The 22,657-nt window shown below is 36.3% G+C and overlaps 1 protein-coding gene across 1 annotated transcript; it reads left to right on the forward strand.

Annotated features, from left to right (window-relative positions):
- Positions 1 to 6,212: 6,212 nt before the first annotated feature.
- On the forward strand, positions 6,213 to 7,556 carry LOC105421405 (uncharacterized). Its single transcript, XM_011628711.2, has 2 exons — positions 6,213 to 6,484; positions 6,782 to 7,556. The coding sequence occupies exons 1-2, from the start codon at positions 6,213 to 6,215 to the stop codon at positions 7,554 to 7,556; spliced, it is 1,047 nt and encodes a 348-aa protein (XP_011627013.2).
- The last annotated feature ends 15,101 nt before the right edge of the window (positions 7,557 to 22,657 follow it).

Consider the following 22,657-nt stretch of genomic DNA (forward strand, 5'->3'; position numbering starts at 1 on the left):
TTTGATAAATTTATTTTAAATTAATTTTCCTCTAAATACTTTCAAATTAGGAAAGGATTTCATGCTGCTTCTAGGGAAAATTGTACAATTGCTACCATTGGGAAATCATCATGGTTATTGGTTATGGATGGAAGGCATAGAAAAGAATCGGCAAGAATATGCCGAGATTTAATGAATCTACCTTATTTTGTTTTAATTTAGCAAGTATGTTTCGCTTCATATGGTCAAAAAAGCATACAATAATATTTTGCTTGGGAATAATTTTTAAGAACTTTGCGACATGCTTCAAGCTATCTAATTTCACATTTATGATCTTCTTGTACCAAAAGTAAATGAATCACAATAAGAAAAAAGAATCTCACAACCATTTTCCATTTTTTACAAAATTAGCAGGAATTTTCTTTTCTATTGCATTGGACTAAACCAGTGTTTAGAAACCAGATTGGTGAGCGGGATCACCCCCCAATCAATCTTAGTTTGGATTTTCGTCCCTGATTCAAGAATATATTAAAAAATAAATCAATAAAAAATTAAGACATGATAAAAGAAGGCTTGTGGGAGCTTTAAATACTAGAATACACATAGAAATCATAAAAGAACAAAAAAAAAGTCGTAAAAAAGCAACGACGGTTTTAGGGGGGGTTGACCAGTTATGATACTTGTAGGTGGATCCTAACCGATTCCCTATACAAATTGAGCTATGGGTTGTGTTTTTTAATTATTTGGGCAAAACAACTAGCTCTTCGCCATCCATAATGGAACAACTTTTGATATTGCAGAAATATCGTCCTTCTTAAATGCACTATAAAACTTATTGGAATAGGTATTTGATGAATTTGGAGGTAGCACCCCAAACAATCATCTTCTAGGAAAGGGGCTGAGTTGTAGTGGTAGCACCCTTATACCCAGTTATCACATCCTGCCGACACCACTCATTTAGACCTTAAAAAAGGCTAACTCCCAAATCTATCTAAAAAAACAGGTAGGGCTTGTCTTCCTCACTGAATTATCCAAAAAAAAAAAACAACCATCTTGTCGATGGATTGATTGAGATCACAACCAACCATCTTGGAGATGGATTGAGGAGGTTTCAGTTAGCAGGTTTGCAAATAATAATACATAAACAAACCAAACATCATTAATAAATCAGTTAAATCAGAGGAAAAAAGTCGATGCAGAATATGGCTTGCTAAAATAAGGTAAGTTAAATTGTCATGAATATTTTGGATGTGTCAAATAAAAGGAGTGAAAAAGTTAGATATGTATAGATGATATAAAGTTAAATCACAGTTTGTAGTTATTTTGAAGATACAATGAGGTCATGGAACAATAATTTCATGTCATGACTTGGTAGCATAAAGATTCTCTTATTTGTCTCATTTTTTATTAAACACAGCAACACGGTATGCTTCCTTCTCTACCAAGATAGAAAACATATAATGATTTTATTAGGAGCATAGAATGAAGCAACAACAACACTGGACACAACAATTACATTAACAAATAACACAAATAACAACTTGGTATATTGGATTGTTTTCAAGTAAAAAAAAAAAAAAAAATTAAGTGTAAGATTATAATCAACAAAAATCTAAAATGTAAAATAGTGATTCATTTAAATGTTTTTGCTCTGTGCACAAATGAAATAAACCTTAAAAGTTGAAATTAATACAACTTTTTATATCTAGAGAGAATGCTTACTTTTACTAAGCAATATACGTAGGCAAAACCAAAATTTTTGAATTTTACACCTAATTCCTAGTTTGATCTTTAGTTGTGTGACTGAATGCTCTCTCTTTCAATTTACACGATGCTCTTGGTTTAGAGAAAAAGGGGAAATTTTGTTTAAACCAAAATCAGCTAGGCGAGCAATTGGCCCATGGATTACGCACGAACCGGCCTGGCCATTAGGCTTGGGTCTTGCCAAAAGGCCAATGTTAGGTTTCGGGCCCAAGCTATAGAAAGTTGGGCCGACCGGATCATGCTAGGCTAGCTAGCCTATTGCCTAACCCCGTAGATTGTCAGATATTGTGAGCAATCTGTTGTGTATGTGCATATATGTTCAAGCTAATTTACTGAAGTTAACTGGAATTTTCTTCTTGTTTAATGATCCACCAACTTGCTCCCTCATGAGAAAATTTACCTAAAGGATATCTTTCTCAACAAAATTTATGATATAATTAGGGGTAGCAATGGGCCTAACAGCTTGGCCCAGCGCAGAAAAACCAGGAAAGGGTCACAAAAGTTGACCAGAGAAGCAGACCATAGCTCACCAGGCCAGGTTTTAATAATTTTTGCTAATTTTTAGAATTATATATAGGCCTTGCCTGACTCTAACTGGGCCAGGGCTGAGCCACCTAACCACTTGCTAGGGGCCAGGGGCCCTTTAGCCCAGTATGTGTCGGTCCTCTAAGGAACCGGACCAGGCCAAGGTTGGTTTGGCCCATAACTAGCCCTAAATATATTTTACTCATCCTAGCCAAAACAATGAAAGAATAGAAAACAAAGAGAAGTTTAAATTAGAACTTAAAACCACCCAATTCGAGATCTTATCCTCCAAGAGAGTCCATTTTATGGACAGGAAGATTCAATTAGATAGAAACTCAAACTCATATTTTTTTATATTTATTTGGCCTTAAATGTTTTCAATGATCTAAAATCTCCCTCATGGGTGACTTGCTTGACGAAGCAAGCATATAATTTGCTCTTGCTGAAGTACATTATATTCACCTTACTTAGAACGTCACAATTTGAAGACCAACAAATTAAAAAAGAAAAAGGAAAATTGTCAAGTTACTTGTGATAGATGAACAATTTAACATCTTATCCATATCTTCTTATTTGATTTCAAACCACCCATAAAAAAATATATGATCTTGAGTTGGAATAGTTGCAATCCCATAACCTTAAACCCATAGGTTTTCTTAAAAATACATGATCTTGAGTTGGAATAGTTGCAATCCCATAACCTAAACCCATAGGTTAGAAAACCTAGAGAAAACCTAGAGCCTACTAAACCCCTAGGAAATTAAACCCCTAGGAAAAGCATTTCATTGGTATAATTGAACAAATGTTTCAAGACAAAAAGAAAGGAGGGAGAATGGAGCAAATCAACCCACAACCCTATATGAGCCCCAACTCCATGTTCGGGGCATCCCGGGCCTGTCTAGATAAATTTTTTATTTAATTTTCAGTTTATTGTCTTTCTCTTCTTCTTTTTTGTTCTTTTCTGTTTTTTTTGTTTCTTTGTGGATTTTGAGTGATTTCAAGTTGGCTTTGCTAATAGTGTGAGAGGAGAATATCGATTTCTGCAGTTCCATTTCTCATACACTGATGGATTCCACATTCTATATCAATTATTAAATGTTTAAGTTTTAAACAAAAATAAATAATTGATTTCTTGCCAAGATTTTCCCGAATTTGACTATATACAATGCCTCATGAGAAATTTATTCTACATTCTATGTAGTATAGAACTAGAGTGGGCAATTTTTTAAGAGTAAGATTTACATAAGGTTGCAACCTTACTTATAATGTCCGTATTGTATACTTTTCGTTTTAGCTGGATGGTATAAATTTTATATATCTTTTAAGAAAATCTGATATCCAGACTATTAAAATAAAATAGATGGTGTAAATTACTATAAGTAAAAAGTTGCCACCTTTTATAAACTTTCTCCTTTATTAAAAAAACACATTTGGCCAAATTTATAAATAAAGTAATTTTCCAATTAGAATTCGATAGTTTTACGCATATATTTTAAAACTCAAACCATAGTTGGTCAGCCCAAGGACTAACCATTACAGTTGTCCATCCGATAATATATAGGAAAATTGTTTCATGCAATGGGGATCGCGTTTCACATTTGTGATAGGGGGTCCATCTAAAAACAATTGAAATTAATGGCTTTTTGTTTTTGCTTTTGTTTTTGTTGCCCAAATGTGAGAGACTGGCAATTGGAGGAAGATGGTGAGGATGGAGATTCCTACCCTCTCCTTGTTGTTGATCTTTGGTTCATGGGTTATTAAAATTTGGTCATCCTATTGGAAATGGAGGAAGATGGTGAGGATGGAGATTTCTACCCTCTCCTTGTTGTTGACCGATCTTTGGTTGATGGGTTAATTTTTAAGTCTAAACTTTATGTGGTGGGATCCTTTTCCCCACCTTCGTGTGATATTTTTGGTCTTGATGATTGGGCCATGTGACGATGGGGTCTAGACTATGTACCAGTATTGAAGATTATTGGAGATAACAAAGTGGTCTTCATTCTTAGATCTGAGGATGATATGTGCAGAGCTTTACATCATAGATTTGTCAGAGTTAGGGGTCTTCTTCTGTCTTTAGATTGATGGAGCCCCACTGCCCACAGGTTCCACTTTCATAGAGAAGCAGTCTGAATCACTTTAAAGGGTATTTCTTTACATGCTAGAAGCTTAGCTATTATTCAGAAAATTGCAAGCTTATGTGGGGACTACTTTGATGTCGACTGAGACTCTCTTATTGGAAAGGATTTTCGTTCCGTTAGAGTGAAAATATAGAGAATTTAGAGTATTACTATTCTCAAGAAAATTTGCTTGTAAGTGGACCATATACCCTTTGAGATCTCAGTGGTAGTTGAAGATTCCAATGCTCGTTCTAGTGATAAGGGTAGAGGTATTGCTCACTAGAACACAGATATAAGAATGATTGATAAAGGGAAGAATGTTTATCAAGTTGAAAATCAAAGGTCTTCTGAATGGAAGCGGGTAACCTCTTGGAAATCTCATCTCCAGGGCCGTGAAAGGGTAGAGGATTCCGATAGGAACAGACAGAAACAACAAAACCGTAATTGGAGGAGTAACGCTAAAGCATTCAATTTTAGAATTCAAAAATGAAACAGATGCGGGTCCCTATTGTTAGATTTCCTAGTCCCAAGCCTATTTTTTAGGAGAAAGAAGTTTCCTTCTTAGAGGCGCATAAATCGTTGACCGGGATGAGGACACCAATGACTCCTTGTTTGGATAAGGGGTATCCCTCCAGAGGATCTTGTGGGGTCAGGGTAACTAATCAAATGGATTCCTTGGTTTCTTTAAAGGTGCACTTTAATCCTAGTAGACCTCTGGGTACACAAAATAGAAAAGTTTCTTCCTCTAAAGGCGATGACCTTGATTTGTCAAGTATGCCTGTTGCATCAGTTGTCAATGATGGGAAAATCTTGGAAAGGGATCCATGTCCTAAGTGGCCTTCCTTTTTATTCCCTAACCTGATTGCAAGTTTCCCATGCCCAAGTCTTTTTCTAAGCTCACCTTTGCTGCCATTTTCATTTGGTGGATTACTTTTGTGAGGCTTGGTGTTCTTCCCTTTCAGTTGCTCTGCCTGGATAGTTTGGTGTTGGTTTTCTCTACAAACCTAGAGATGCACCCTTCGCCTTTCCGTCTTGCAGCTGTGAAAGGGCAATGCAATCATTCTCGGTCTCATTTTGACCCCCTTGTCATTGACCCTCTCGCTATTGTGGTTCTTAATCCAGAGGATGAGGTATTAGATCTAGAGAATGAGGTTTTTGTTCCTACTCTTGATGAGTAACTTGCTATTGAAAATGCTCCTACAACTAGTGAGAATGAAGATGCCTTTTTTGACCCGGAACTAGCTTTGGTTGAGGGTGATGCATTGCCCCTGGCCTCGGTCCTTCAGTCAAAGCCGGTGCATATGTTGGCTCTACCTCCTTTGCTAGCTGAGTCAATTGATGCTATGGATACTGCTGATGAAGCTAAGGTGGGGGCTCTGATGGAAGATATGGGAATGGATAGTGACGTGCTTTTGGGAATCATTGTGAATGAGATTAGGGCTAGAAAGAAAGCTCGTGATAATAAAGGCAAGCAGCCAGCGAAGTCAGATGCTCAGGGAAATAATAAGGATCTTCATACTCCAGTTAAGAAATTAAACAAAAAGATTAAGGACAAGAAAGTTGTGTTGTGCTTTCGTTCGTCTGCTCGAATGGAAGCAAGGGGTATCATCACGAGTGTACCCAAACCGAAGGTGATTGCGGCTTCAGATCAGACTATGGTGGAGCTTAGTAGTGACGTCTCATGCTCTGATAGTGATGTCTCGGAGTCGTCAACCTTGAAGGAACCCTAATGGTGGAAGAGGTATACTTCAGATATTGTGTGGATGGTCATAGTTCTACCTCTAAATCCTTCTTTTAATGCTTATAACTTCTTGGAATATAAGAGGTATGGGGGACCTCAGACAAAAGCGTGATGTTTTGTTTATTGTTGCTAAGTATAGGCTTGACATTTTGATTTTGCAAGAGATCAAATTGCCCAACCCTACTATCTCTAGAGTTAGGGAAATTTGGGGCTTATGGGCAGTTAGTTGTTTGGGGGTGAGCTCGATTGGTGCTTCAAGGGGTTTATGGCTGTTGTGGAACCCTATTATTAAAGATAGGTTTTTGCTTGTCGGCTTTATTGGACCACAGTTGGGTTTTTCTTGGGGGCTTTTGAAAGTGTATGACCCGAACTTACCTACTTTGAAATAAGAATTTCTTAATGATTTATCTCTTCTTTTGAATGAGTTTCCTTTTTCTATTTTTTTGGGAGATGATTTCAACCTTATTTGTTGCCCGTATGAGTTTGCTTCTATGCTTAGGCTTAACTCTTCAATATAGTTATTTAATAGTTTTTTTTCGAGACATTCTTTATTAGACCTACCTATCTCGAACTATTTTCACGTGGTCAAATAATGGTACTCACCTTTCAATGTTTAAACTGGATAGATTCTTAGTATCCACTGATTGGTCGGAAGTCTTCCCTCTGACCTCTATGAGGGCATAACCGAGATTATCCTTGATCATTCCCCAATTCTGTTGAGTTCAAAAGTTGTCCGTAGTGGACCGAAACCTTTTAGACTTGAAATTGGGTGGTTGGAGGCAAAAGAAGTTGTAGGCCTCATTCATCATATATGGGAAAATACTATATTGGTCGGGTCTATTGACTTTCATATGCATAAGAAGCTAGTTGAAGTTAAGAAGAAATTGCTGGTATGGAAAAAAGAGAGTAGATACCTTATAAATACCAAGATTGAGGAGACTCTACTAGAGATTTTGGATCTTCATATTCAGCAAGAAAGTGTTTTATATATAGAGAGGGTAGTCGATAGGAATGCTTTGCTTAAGTCCTTGAATGATCTCAAGAGAGTGGAAGAGATTTATTGGAGACAATGCTCTAGGAGTAAATGGCTAAAAGAAGGGAACCGCGATACTAAATACTTTCACATTATTGCTAGTGCTCACAAGAGGCAAAATGATATCTCGGGCATTACTATCCTTGGTATTGATCTAGATGATCATAATGCGATGGAATGTGCGGTGGTAAATTACATTGAGTGGGCTTGTACCACTGAAGTTGAGTTTACTCCTAAGCTGAATAATGTCCTTTTTAAGTACTTATCGGATGCCCATGTAGCCCAGTTGGAATCAGATATCTCTCTGGAAGAGCTTAAAAGGGCAGTCTTTGCGCTACCAAGTAATAAGGCTCCGGGTCCAAATGGGTTTCCACTTATCTTTTTTCATAAATTTTGAGATCTAACTAAGTTGGGTTCGTTGGAGATGGTAAAATATTTCATGAGTCGTGATGAGCTTTTCTAAGGGGTGAAGTCTACTTACATTGCTTTAATCCCTAAGAAATCATTTATTGTGGAACTTACTGATATCAGACCCATTAGATTACTTACAAGCCTGTATAAAATTGTGGTAAAGATTCAGGTAGAGAGGTTAAAGGTAGTGCTGCTTTTTATTATCTTGGGTCTTTAATCATCTTTCATTCAGGATAGACTTATCACGAATAATGCCTTAATAGCCCAAGAATGAATCCATTCAAGACTTTTGACCTTAGAGCTAGGGGTAGTCATAAAGTTAGATATGGAAAAAGCATATGACAGAGTGAAATGGGGGATTATTATGAAGATTATGAAAGGAATAGGGTTTGGAGATAAATAGAGGAGGTGGATTTTTGGATGTCTTTCCTCGGCTCATTTCATAGTGTTTTTCAAGGGTAGGCCCATTGGCTTCTATCGAGCTTCTAGATGCCCTAGGCAAAGTGACCCTCGCTCTCCATTTCTTTTTACTCTGTATGTTGGATGTTTCATTTTAATGCATAAGAATATTGAGGGAAAGAGACATTTTAATAGTTTTAAAATTGGGAATGTTGGAGTGTGTATCTCATTTACAATATGCAGATGATAGTCTAATTTTTTGTGAAGCAAATCATCTTCAGGTTAGCAACATTACTACTTTTTTTAAAATGTTTGTGAGGTTGCCTTGGGCTTGAAAGTTAACTTTCATAAAACCTCTGTGATTGGGATCAATTGTGAAGATGAGGAGGTTCAAAGAATTGCAGATGTATTGAGTTGTAGGGTGGATAAATTTCCAATCACCTATCTAGGGTTACCAATATCGGAAAAACGATTATCTGTTTTAGCTCAGGACACTGTTTTGAATCGAGTTCAAACTAAGCTCGACCTTTGGAAACTAAAGTGTCTGTCTCTGGGGGGGGAAGGACTACTTCGCTTCAATCATGCTTGGCTAACCTGCCCATTTACCAGATGTTTGTCCTACATATGACTTTAGCTGTTGTTAAGAAGATTGAAAAAATGATGAGGGACTTCCTATGGGGTTCATATGGAGATGATAGAAAGTATCATTTACTTAGATGAGATAAGGTATGTACCCCAAAAAGCGAAGGTGGACTTGGGATTATAACAATAAAACAGGTTAATCAGGCTTTGTTGAGAAAATGGTGGTGGCATAGCTTACTCTATAAGGATCATTTGTGGTATCAAGTTCTAGTTGCGAAGTATGGAATAGATAGACAAGGTTTATGGTTAGGAGTTGGTCGTGGGGGTGTGGCATCTACTTTTTGGAAGCTCATAGCTCCATGTAAACCTTTTGTTGATAGAAACATTAGATGGGTGATTGGTAATGGGAGTCAAATCTCTTTTTGGCATCACAGATGAGTAGGGAATTGGTCCTTGAAACACCAGTTTCCGGCCATTTTTAAAGGGTGTCCAACCAAAATGCTAGAGTTGATGAGATTTTGAAAGGGGTGGGAGATCAAAGCTTTCTGGAATGTCCTCTTACCTTACAACAGAGTTAGGGATGCTTTAATTTGTGACCCGAGCTCATTATTGGATATTCTTACCACATAATGCGGAAAATGAGATAATTTGGAAAGTGGAGAAAGATGGCGTGTTCTTGGTTAAATCCTACTATAGATTGCTCTTCCATGACTGGTGGAGATGATCTTTACCTCAGATCACTCAACTATGGAAATGGCATGTCCTCATAAAGTTTAGATTTTTATTTGGCTGGCGGCACAAGATAAAATCCTAACTATAGATAATCTTGTTACACAGAGGAAGATTCTCCCTAATATTTGTTTGTTATATAAGGATGCTACAGAATCTGGATCCCATATCTTTATCCATTGTCAATTTGGGGCCGTTTGGATACCTGGAAATATATTGTCTGTGAAATATATTACTGGCGTAATACAATACTGCGTAATACATTGCCTGCAAATGGATTGTCACTGTTTGGGTAGTAATTAGATGCAGCCTGGGAAATACATTGTTACTGTTTGGCTATGTCTAGAAGAAATATGAAAAATGCATTACCAACAATTTTTTTTTCTTGTTTGGCTTTATATCCAAAACATGGTTGAGCATACAATCCCTATTAATATGTAGCTTAAAATTTATAATTGCATCAGGCATAAGAATTAGCCACACTTTTTGTATGCCTTTGCGTCTTGACTTGGAATCACATGCTTTCAAGATGTTCACAATTTGGAACATACTTTTCTTATGATAAGCCATCATATTTTTTATGTTTTCTTTTCTTGTGCTAAAGCCTTTCGATCATCTCTATCCAGAAAACTTCCATTTGGCTAGTAATCTAGAAGGCTTATGACTAAATGAGATGTAGAGGAGAAATTATGTTGGGGCATTGGAGGAGATTGCAGATGTAAATTAATTTAAAAAAAAAAAAAAAAACAATTCAAGCACACTGATTTGACGATTCTTTGTGAGTGAACTTAAGTATTTCGAATTTATCAACAAACAATAGCAACAAAAAAAAATAAATAAAGCCGAAAAAATGATCTTAGCAGAGAACCCAAATCCCTTTATTTTTTTGAAACAATAACTACAACTGTGGTTGCAGAACCCAAAAAATAAATCTTGGATATCTGGAAATAAACAATAGCTACAACTGTGGTTGCAAAAGATGGGGCTGGGGCTGTCGGGTTATAGCTGCTAGTTAAAGAAAATGGCGCTGCTGTGTGATTTTCAGGTTTTAGCTGCTAGTTGAAGAAGATGGGGTTGTTGTGTGATTTATGAGGTGAGGGAGCTATTAGTTACAGAAGAAAGGGCTACCGCATTTTAGTTGCTAGTTAAAGACCTTTTTTTTTGTATTGGGGAGAAAGACAAACTGGGTGATACCCAATCAACAAGCACAATAGAACAAAACAATTCTTCCCCTATTAAGTGAACCTAAGAAGAAGTAATCAAGTAGATAGCAATATATCAAACACATTATTAAGCTCCCAAATCAGCAACTAAATGCACCACAAACACACACATAAACACCATCAATTTTTACGTGGAAAACCTCCCCAAAGTGAGGAGGAAAAACCACGGGACTGTAGTCCACCCAAAGCTTCCACTATCAACAAATAATGGGAATACACAAGAGTCTTCTCTAGCTAAAACTATAGGTATACAATAATACCAATCATCAAGAACACTATATTCTTGGCAAATATCATAAACAAGATGAACTCTAAAAAAGAGAATATTGAAGAGATCTCACCAAAACAAAGGCAGCAAAGACGGCTTTGCAAAACTGAGTTAGAGGACTCCAAACGTCAATCACACTGTTCAGAATGAAGAACCATATGTTGCAAACCTGCTGTCAAAATTTTAGGTTGATCGGACCATGAATGACCATCCGATCGAGTTATTGATGATGACTGCACAATGTCTCCAAAAACCCAGAATTTTCTCCTCTCCCCTCTTCTTTCTTCTAATCTCACATGTTGAAAACAAATGAGGAAAACCCTCATTTAACATATAATGGGCAAAATGACTGAAATGCCCATACTCCATATGAGATTTACGCCGTATGGACTTCACCAAAAAAAGGATGAACTTTGAGCCATCCTCCACATGGAGGGAAACCCAACCCAACAAATTTCTCCCTCCCGACTATGTGGAGGGATTTGCCATCCCAGTGATCAAACGACAAACCTCAAGCTTCTCCCTTAGTAAAGCATTTGTCAACATATCAGAGCCATTATGATCAGTATGGATTTTTTCAATTTCTAGCGACTTGAAATTTAAAACATCTCTTATCCAATGATACCTCACGTCAATATGCTTTGATTTAACATGAAAAGTGGAATTCTTACTAAGGTGGATAGCACTTTGACTATCACAAAACAACACATACCGCTTTTGTTTGAAGCTATGCTCCTACACAAGCCTCTTCATCAAGATTCTGTTGCTGCAATGAACTCTGCTTCAGTGGTAGAAAGTGCAACAAATTTCTGTAATCTCGATTGCCAAGTTACGGCTCCACCTGAGAAAGTGATCAAGTAACCTGAAGTAGACTTACGAGAATCTACATCCCCGGCCATATCTGCATCTGTGTAGCCAACTAACAAAGGTTTTTCAAATCCAAAACAAAGTCTCAAATTGGAAGTGCCTCGAAGATACCTCATAATCCACTTGACTGCATTTCAATGCTCTCTTCCTAGATTTGAGAGAAAACGGCTAACTATACCAACTGTGTGAGCTATGTCTGGCCTTGTGAAAACCATGACATACATCAAACTTCCCACTGCTGAGGTAAATGGAACTCTTTCCATATTTTTCTTCTCTTCATTAGTAGAAGGGCTCTACTTGGTGCTCAGTCTAAAGTGAGTAGTAAGAGGAGAGCTAACCACTTTAGCTTTGTCCATCTTGAATCTTTGAAGCATTTTTTTGATATACTTCTTATGCTAAGAATCTGTTTTGCTGGCCCCAAGTCTTTCATGGCAAAAGACTTGCTCAACTGCTTGATTAACCTGTTAATCCTCGAAGCATTCCTGCCAACAATCAACATGTCATCTACATAGAGAAAAAAGATAATAAAGTCATCATCAGATAATTTCTGAACAAAAACACAATAATCAGAAGTAGTTTTCTTGTTGTCTTGCTTCCCCATAATTGACTCAAACTTCCTATACCACTGTCTCGGTGCCTGTTTTAAGCCATGAAGACTTTTCTTCAATCTACACACATAATCCTCTTTTTCTTTTACCTTGAAACCCTCTGGTTGCTCCATGTAAATCTCTTCTTCCAAATCACCATGAAGGAAAGATGTCTTCATATCCATATGCTCAACCTTTAAGTCAAGACTAGTTGCTAAACTAAGGACCACACGAATGGATGACATCTTTACAACTAGAGAGAAGATCTCATCAAAATCAATGCCTTTTTTCTGACTGAATCCCTTTACAACCAATCTAGCTTTGTATCGTGGACGTGAGGTGTGTTCTTCTTGCTTCACCCTATACACCCCTTGACAACCAATCTAGCTTTGTACCGTGGACGTGAGGTGTGTTCTTGCTTCACCCTATACACCCACTCAGTGTTTCAAAAATCGTTGATCCGCTCCGAAATTGGGCGATCCGGATCGGGTATCGGTTATAACCGATCCAAATACACTATCGGTAAAACCGGGCGATTCCTAATTTTTTTATTTTTCAATCCGATTTTTTTTTTAAGAACCCACCTTGGTTTTTTTGAAATGTGATTTATACCACTTTACCCCCCCCCCCCCCCCCCCCCCCTTGCCACGTGATTGTTTTACCTCCTTGCACTCCCTCCCCACGCGTGACACCTTGCAGTCCACTTTTCACCCCCCACACGTGACCCCCACGTGATTGACACGTTGCACTCAACCCCCTACGTGATTGATACCTTGCACTCCCTCCCCACTTACCCTCCCCCCACGCGTGACACCTTGCACTCCACTTCCCCCCCCCCCCCCCCCACGTGATTGACACGTTGCACTCAACCCCCCACGTGACACTTCACTTTTTACCCCCCCACGTTTTCACCCCCCCAGGTGATTGACACGTTGCACTCAACCCCCCACGTTTTCACCCCCCCAGGTGATTGACACGTTGCACTCAACCCCCCACGTGATTAACACGTTGCACTCAACCCCCCACGTGATTAACACGTTGCACTCAACCCCCCACGAGATTAACACGTTGCACTCAACCCCCCACGTGATTGACACGTTGCACTCAACCCCCCACGTGATTGACACCTTGTACTTCACTTGACACGTTACACTCAACTCCCCACGTGATTGACACCTTGCACTTCACTTGACCTCACATGATTGACACCTTGCACTCAACCCCTCACGTGATTGACACCTTGCATTTCACTTGACCCCAGCTTAAAAAGTCTCAAGCTTCACATGGCCAAGAGCGCATACCATAAAGCAGCTCGTTGGGTTTTTTATAGTACTCACCCTTCTCACATCCCTTCGATGTTTGATATACCTGTGAGTTGAAAAATCGCTCGCAAATGTTATTAGCTTGGGATAAAGCAGCGAGAGAGTGTACGCGCGATGGTGTACGCACGACGGTGTATGCCCGTCATGAATAAGAAAGTTGTATGTCCGAATGTGGCAATGAAATTTGATGCTAACAAAAGAAAAAATTTATTAAAAATAATAATTAGGTGCCCATCACCCCTATCTTTTACCAAAAAAACATAAAAACTCTATTAAGCTACTATATCATGGTATTATTTCATTATATGAGTAATAATTATTTAATTAGTTAATTAGGATTAAAAAATTAGTACTAGTTCATAGGATAAAAAAAATAAAAAGTAATACAACAAGCAAAAAAAAAAGTAGTACAACATCTTCTTCTTTTGTCAAAAAAAAAAAAAGATAATCAACAAGTATCATATTTTTCTTGTTAAAAAAAAAAAAAAGATAACACAATAAGTATTTCTTGTCAAAAAAATAAAAGGTATTTCTCAATACAACCTAGGAATAAATAGTCTAATTATATTTTTTATTTTTATAACATGATGGTCTTTAACATAAATTTAGTGATATTAATTTAAAGATAGGATTCATATAATGAGGCCATTTGAAATCTCTCTCTTTCTACTAACAATCTCTTCCACTAATTTATTCTAGAAACCTAAAAAATTAAAAAAAATTGGTACGCATTCTAATAATTTCTACATTGATAACCAAATCTTTTATTTTATTTATTACTTTTTGTATTATAAATCATGTAGTGTCTATTTTTCTTATAGTTGTCAATAATACATTTTAAATTAGATGATATTATAAAATATTTTGGGTTTGTTATTATTTATATAATAAAATAATTATAAAATATTGTTGGTATATAATATTATAGTTAGTTTGGTTGTAATAATTTGGGTTTTTTTAGCAGATTAGGGTTTTCTGCCAATTTGAGATTTTAGTGGTAAATTTTTCATCGATTTAGTCAACTCTTTATTGTAGTCCATATATGATTATATACTTAATCCATGATAATTCTATGATTTATTTTGTGTGATCTAAATTTAATGGTCAACATAAGTTCATACAGGGAAAGAACATCTCAATATTTATAAATTGATGAAAACAATGAAAGTTAATAATGAAGTACCCTCATTTCTTATTGGATTCCTAAAAAACAACATTTATAATGAATTTTAATAACTTTTTCAGATTTTTTTTAAGTTGTAATCCGACCGATTCAGCCGATTCCCAATCAGAATCGCCGATTGACCGATCCGAATCAGTTTTTGAGGTGCTCGATCCGGTTCATCGATCTGCTTTTTAAACCATTGCACCCACCTATTCTTCAAAGCTCTTTTGCCCTTAGGCAACTTCACCAACTCAAAAGTGTGATTCTTATGCAATGACATCATCTCATCTTACATGGCTTCAACCCACTCATTCTTGTGTTCATCTTCCATGGCTTCTTCAAAACACTCGGGTTCTCCCCTGTCAGTTAATAATATATACTCATCTGTAGAATATCGTGTGGAAGGCTGTCGGTCTCTAGTAGACCTCCTGAATGGAACATGTGGTGGAACTTCTGTTACTGGCAACTGCTCATAAGAACCATCATCTGTCTCAACCTGTATGGGAGCACCTACATCACCTGTACCCTGCTGGTCATTTTGAACTTCATCTCCAACCTGTTCTAGCATCGGTGTTGGAGGAACTGGATTCAAGTCAACCTAATCATCACTATGTTGAGGCACTATCTTCTCTATCTTCTCAATATTTTGTAAGGTCTGACCTTCCATAAATACAACATCTTGGCTTCTAATAATTTTCTTCTCAATAGGATCATATAACCTGTAGCCAAATTCGTCCTGACCATAACTCACAAATACACACTATCGTGTCTTGACATCAAGTTTAGGCCTCTCGTCTTTGGGAATATGCACTAATGCCTTGCTTCCAAAGACACACAAATGATCATAAGAACATCCCTACCTGTCCAAACTCTATTTGGCACATCAAACTGTAATGGAACACATAGTGTCAAATTCAACACGTGTACAACTGTACTCAAAGCCTCACCCCAAAAGGATCTAGGCAACCCTGCTTTTGAAAGCAAACATCTGACTCTCTCCACCAGGGTCCTTTTTATTCTCTCAGCTAAACCATTCAACTAAGGAGTCTTTAGAGGTGTCTTTTGATGCCGAATACCATATTCTCTGCAATAATCGTGAAACGGTCTTGAATACTCTCCTCCATTATCTGTGTCAATGCATTTCAACTTCTTTCCAATCTGTCTCTCAACTGAAGCCTGAAAATGCTTGAATACATCTAGCACCTGATCTTTTCTCTTCAAGGTACAAATCCATAACTTCCTTGAATGATCATCAATGAAGGTTACAAAATAGAGAGAGCCACCAAGTGTTCTTATCTTCATAGAACCGCACACATCGGAATGTACCAAATTAAGTACACTTGACTTCCTTGAGGGAGGAGAACTCTTGAAGGAAACTTTGTTATGCTTCCCTGTCAAGCAATGAGCATTCAAATGTGTATCATTCATTCTAGATAGGAGCTTCTTCTTGGACAACACCATCATTCCCTTCTCACTGATGTGACCAAGTCTCTTGTGCCACAACTCAATTGTACCCTCATTCTCCACTGCATTTTTAATGCCTTTGGAGATCTTTGCCTGCAATAAGTATAATATTGAACACTTTTTGCATTTTGCCATAATTATAGCACCCTTGGTGAGCTTCCATTAGCCATCACTTAAGGTATTACAGAAGCCCTCATTATAGTCTACCTACAAAAATTAAAATCAAACGGATATCAAGAACATATTTCACATCCTTGAGAAGTAACCTTGTTCCAGTATTCGTTTCCAAACAAACATCTCATATGCCAACAACTTTGGCCAAACCATCATTGCCCACCCCAAAGTCACCGGGTGTATAAGATGTGAAGACGCCCTTCCGAGATGTAGCATGAATGGAAGCACCATTGTCAATCACCCAAGTTGTCTCATAGCATGCAAGGTTAACAACATCAGTATCATATAATGAGAAAATCCCTGATAGTGATGGCAACTCGATCGTCATCACTGTCATCATCCTTCTTCTTTTCTTTAATTTTTTCTTTTTTATTCTCTCTCTTCAACTTTCGACAATACTTCTTGATATGGCCCTTTAGACCATAATGATAACACTCAACATTTGCACATTTGTTGGACTTACCTCTGCTCTTGTCTCTATTCTTCGAACCTTGGCTCTTACTCTTCTCCCTGTTCTCGGTGACTAAAGCATCTGATTGTGAAGATGAACCATGTGACTTTCTTCTCATCTCTTCATTCAGAACAGTACTCTTAGCCAAATCCATCGAAATTATACAATCAGGAGCTGAGTTAGATAATGACGTCCTAAACGTCTCCCACGAGTCCAACAAAGTACCAAGAAGCCATAATCTATATATCTCATCTTCAAACTTGATACTCATCGCGGCCAACTGATTAATGATTCCTTGAAATGAATTCAAATGATCTGTCAACAGAGTTCCATCTTGGTATCTCAAAGCCATCATCTGTTTGATAAAAAATAGTTTATTATTCCCAGTCTTTAGAGCATACAATTGCTCGAGCTTGGACTATATAGTGTGTGCATGTGTCTTTCTACTAATATGGTTCAACACATTATCATCCACCCACTGTTTAATGCACCCACACACTTGCCGATGAAATATATTCTATTCCCCATCTGTTTTATTGGCGGGTTTCTCACTAGCAAAAACCGGTAGATAATAATCTTTCACATAAAGAAGGTTCGCCATTTTTCCTTTCCAAACATGATAATTTAAACTATTTAAAGTAACCATTCTACTTGTATTAGTTTCCATTGTTAAACCCAAGATAAACAATTCAGCAATCACAAAGCTTAAATTCAGCAACCACAATGCTCTAATACCACTTTGTTGGGGAGAAAGACAAATCAGGTGATACCCAATCAACAAGCACAACGGAACAAAACAATTCTTCCCCTCTTAAGTGAACCTAATAGGAAGTAATTAAGTAGACAGCAATATATCAAATACATTAAAGGCAATTATTAAGCTTCCAAATCAACAATCAAATGCATCATAAACACACACATAAACACCATCAATTTTTACATGGAAAACCTCTCCAAAGTAAGGAGTAAAAACCACGGGACCGTAGTCCACCCAAAGCTTCCACTATCAACAAATAATGGGAATAGATAAGAGTCTTATCTAGTTAAAACTAGAGGCATACAACAATACCAATCATCAAGAACAATATATTCTTGGCACATATCATAAACAAGATGAACTCCAAAAAAGAGAAAATTAAAGAGATGTCACCAAAACAGAGGCAGCAAAGACGGCTTTGCAAAACTAAGTTAAAGGACTCTAAACATCAATCACACTGTTCAGAATGAAGAACCATGAGTTACGAACATGCTGTCAAAATTTCAGGTTGATCGGACCATGAATGATCATCCGATCGAACTCTTGATGATGACTACACAATGCCTCAAAAAACCCAGAATTTTCTCCTCTCCCCTTTTCTCTCTCTTTTAATCTCACATGTTAAAAACGAATGAGGAAAATCCTTATTTAACTATAATGGAAAAAATAACTGAAATGCCCTTACTCTATATGGGATTTACTCCATACGGGCTTCACCTTAAAAAGGATGAACTTTGAGCCATCCTTCACATGGAGAGAAAGCCAACCCAACTTTTTTCTTGTGTTTTATTAGGAGGTTAGTAACGGGATTTTTGGGTAGCTAAAATAGAGACGCGCCCAAAAGATTTCCCCGAATTACCCGTAATAGATTTTTTACCCTTCATCGCTAATAGATTTTCTGATTTTTTGGGAAATCTCTAGTAACTATCCTTACCATTAAAGTCTACCCAAACAATGGAAATGTCATATTTTCGTGTAATCTATTTTCATGTAATAGATTTCTAGATTCCCAAACAGCCCCTTTGTATTTAGAATATGGCACTGGTTTTTCAATGTTTTGGGTATTAGTACTCCGCTGATTTAGAGTATGCTGGGTATTATTACCTATCTTTCTTTTCTTAATCTGCCTAAGATTGGTTCTACCATTTGGAAGATCACTCGTAGAGTTATTGTATGGGAAATATGGCTGGAACGTAATGGACACACTTTTGAAGGAGAGGCTCTGTCCGTAGAGCAAGTTCTAGTAAAGATCAAGCACACCCTAGTTGCCTGCTTCAAAGGAGGGGTGGGGTTTATCGGAAATAGATGTCGTGCTTCATCTAGACAACTTAATGGTTATGGGTTCAACTCGGTTAAGGCCTAGAAGAGTTTGGTCTCCAACCCCTCAAGGGATGATTAAGCTAAATTTTGATAGACGCTCGTTTGGTAATACAAGGATCGCAAGGATTGGGGGTGTGTTTCGAGACCCCAATAGTGTTATCCTTATCACCTTTGCAGGACCTGTTGAGGAAGGAACGGCTAATTTTGCAGAAATGGTAGCTATTTTACAAGGATTGAAGATCCTTCATTCCTATAATTTGGGGATTTTCCCTATATTGTTGAAGGGATTTGTTGAATGACATTCGGTGGTGTAATAAGGAAATACGAGTACCCGGGGAATTGAAATCTATGTGGCTACCGATTCTTGATTTGGTGATAGGCCTATGTTTTATACTATTATTTCTATTTAAAATGGTCATGTATAGCATGTTTCCACAATAGAACTCTGCACGACTACTTCCTCAACCCCTATCCACCATTCATTAAATCAAACGGTGCACAGGCTCTGTTGAAAAATGGGAAACGAGGGCAGACAGTTTCTCTGTTTGAAATTACAATCAAACGAGGGCAGCCAGTTTCTATGAGGTTGCAACTTTAAACAATCCAATTAAGGCGCACTTCCAGATTTTATTATAAGATGTAATTTTGGTGTAAAACTTTCTAAGGATTACCGGAAAATCTATTTTCATATCTAATTATAAAATTTTAAACTCTAAAAATGGTTAAAATCAAGTAGATCTATAAATATAGGAAAATCTTGAAAATGGACCGTTTAGATAATGTGTTGCAAAATGCACTATTTCTAGGATTCAAAATCTTTATATATATATATATATATATATATATATATATATATATATATATATATTCATACATCTTGATGTCGAGATGATCATTTAGAGGGTTTTTCGATATTAAAATAATATTTTTCGATAGGTTTTTGGGGTGCATCTGTATTTCTACATTTTAAGGTTGCAACCTTATATAGACTTTTTTCATACTAAAAATGATAAAGTTTTTACAGGGCTTAGGCTCTATGAAAAAATAAAGCCTCACCTCAAAATCCTCATCTGGAAAGCACTTTGAACATCAGAAATCTTCATGATGGCTCTAAAATCAATTTCCAACACCAACAAATAAACTTGAAACTCAAAAAATGGTATCGATCTTGTGGATTTGTTAACACTTATTTTTAGGAGGAAATGGATGGTCTAAATGATTTGTTGCAATATAAACTATTTTTAAAACTTAAAATCCTAATTGTTTTTCACAATCATAATGTTCAAGCTGAAATGATCGATTTAAAGGCTTTTCAATGCTTGAATTGCAATTTTTGATGAGATATGAGGTGAGGCTTTACTTAATTTGATAGGGCTGCAGCTCTATCAAAATAAGTAAAGCCTCACCATATAACTCATAGAAAATTTTAGGTCAAGCATTGGAAAACATTATCATCGATCATCTTGGTTGAAAATTATGATTGTGAAAAAAATTAGGATTTCAAGTTCTAAAAATCGTGTACATTGTAAACCCTAAAAAATAAAGATCCCTTACTTTCAAATTTTATTATTAGTGTTGGAAATTGATTTTTGAGCCATCGTGGAGATTTCTGTACCAAAAGTGCTTTCTGGACAAAGATTTGAGATAACGCTTTATTTTATTTTTATAAAATCTAAGCCTTATGGAAACTTCATCAAAAAATAAATATTAGTGTCATGAGACCTCATATTGAAAAAGGGACTGGGATTGTTAGTGGTAGCACCCCACTTAGTCATCATGTTGTGGCTTTTACTCCCATTGAGACCACCCCGTTAACACCTTGAAAAAATTAACTCCTAAATTATTTGAAACAACAGGGGCATGTCTTCCCCTCTGAATTACCCAAAAACAAAGGAGACGGCAGTTTGTACGCCTACATGACACTTTTTTCTTGCTCTTCGTGTCTGCGTAATGCCATTTCTCTCTCCCTTGCTTGAATTCCTTTGCTTCTTCCTAGTTTTGGTTTGCTTCATTCGCCTCTCTCTTTTCATCCTCATGCATGGAAAAAAGAAACCTAGTGTAAGAGGGAGACTAGCAATGCCAAGAATCCTTTATCACGTGTACAATTACTTAAAGAAATAATTAAATTTTGCATTTTATAATACTTATAAAAAAATTTTGAATTTTCCATTTTTTTAGTGTTTGATTAAACCAATGCGGAGTACTCGGTCCGTGTCTAAGTAACTCAGCTAGAGTTGCGTCGAGTACGGTTCAAGCTACAAAGTATTAAAAAAACAAAAAAATACAAAAAATAAAATAGGAAATATATATATTTAAAGTAAATTAAACAAAACACATCTAAATGAAGTTTAAAAACAGTAAAAATAAATAAATTTTGAAAAAAACCAACTTGTAACTAGAGTTATTTTAAAAAAAAAAAAGTTTATATAAAGTTGCAACTTTAAAATGTAGAATTAAGGTGCACCTGAAAAATCCATCGGAAAGGTCTTTTTTTATGTTAGCCTTTGATCATCTCAACATCTAAATGTATGGATATAAAAAAATAAAAAATAAAAAGATTTTGAGTCTCAAACATAGTGCATCTTACAATACATTATTTGGATTTCAAGATTTTCATGAGTTTATAAATCTGCTTAGTTTCAACTATTTTTGAAGTTTAAAATTTTATGTTTAGAGATAAAAATGAATTTTCAAATCATCCTAAGAACTTTCGACACGAAAATCACATCTTGTGATAAAATTTAGAAGTGCGCTCTAATTTGATAGTTTAAGGTTGCAACCTCATGCAAACCGTACCCTTTTGAAAATAATCTAAAAATAATAGAAAATATAAAAAAAGCATTTAGAACCACCAATCTTTATTAAAAAGACATGGTTTCTATGAGTTCACGTAATCACATGTAGAAATGCAGGCCCCTTAATAATTTATTTTTAAAATAGAATTTAATCATAATTTTTAGGGAATATATAATCTTTAACATGTGGATTATTAATATGCAAAAATAAATAAATTTTAAAACTAGAAATAACATTTTTTAGAGAAAATATTTGAACGGTTGATTTTACATTTTTTTTGGAGGACTATTATTTGTGGGGTAGATCTACACTTTTTTTGGTGGATGGTGTAGATCTACACTCTTTTTGGTGGATGATGTAGATCTCCAAGCCCGCATAGTAGCAAGTGAGGGCTTGGCCGCACCAAACAATTTTCCTTACAAAAATGATAGAAACGCATGAAAAAATATATGGGAAAGCTTTTTATGTTCCCCCTATAACATAGACGTTCTATCCTCCCCTTATCCAACCGTCTATTTTTAATGGAGGGCAAGATTGCTCCAATCACAATGTCACGTCTCTACACTATTTTATTTTTAATTTTTTTTATAAACTATTTTGACACCAAATTTGTATGTCCATTCCCATATTAAACTCGCATTAATGAAAAATATAAAAAAAAATATTCTCGATAAAATAAAATGATCAAAATACCTTTGAAAGTTTCAAGGGGTATTTTGATCATTATTTTTTATCAAAAAATTATTGTTAATTCTTTTTATAGGTACGTCCCAATGAGAAGATGACACATACCAAATTTCATATTCAAAAAATTTATATTAAAAAAAATTAAACATAAAATACTTTGAGACGTCGGATCTAAGATCAAACGGTGAGTAGCTCTTCTGATAAAAAATAGATGACTGGATGGTAGGGGGAGGATAGAACTTCTATGTTGTAGAAAGAACATAGAAACCTATCCCAAAATATATTACAAACAAATT

The sequence above is a fragment of the Amborella trichopoda genome, chromosome 3, assembly GCF_054954075.1.
Source record: "Amborella trichopoda isolate Santa Cruz 75 chromosome 3, AtrichopodaSantaCruz75HAP2 v2.0, whole genome shotgun sequence".
In the NCBI taxonomy this organism is placed as follows: Eukaryota; Viridiplantae; Streptophyta; class Magnoliopsida; order Amborellales; family Amborellaceae; genus Amborella; species Amborella trichopoda.

Excerpts from the sequence above, each read along its gene's own strand:
- LOC105421405 (XM_011628711.2), top strand. The coding sequence starts at position 6,213 with ATGGGGGACCTCAGACAAAAGCGTGATGTTTTGTTTATTGTTGCTAAG. Across the intron at positions 6,485-6,781 it reads TCTTGGGGGCTTTTGAAAGT|TCTTCCCTCTGACCTCTATG; the intron begins GTATGACCCGAA and ends ATTGGTCGGAAG.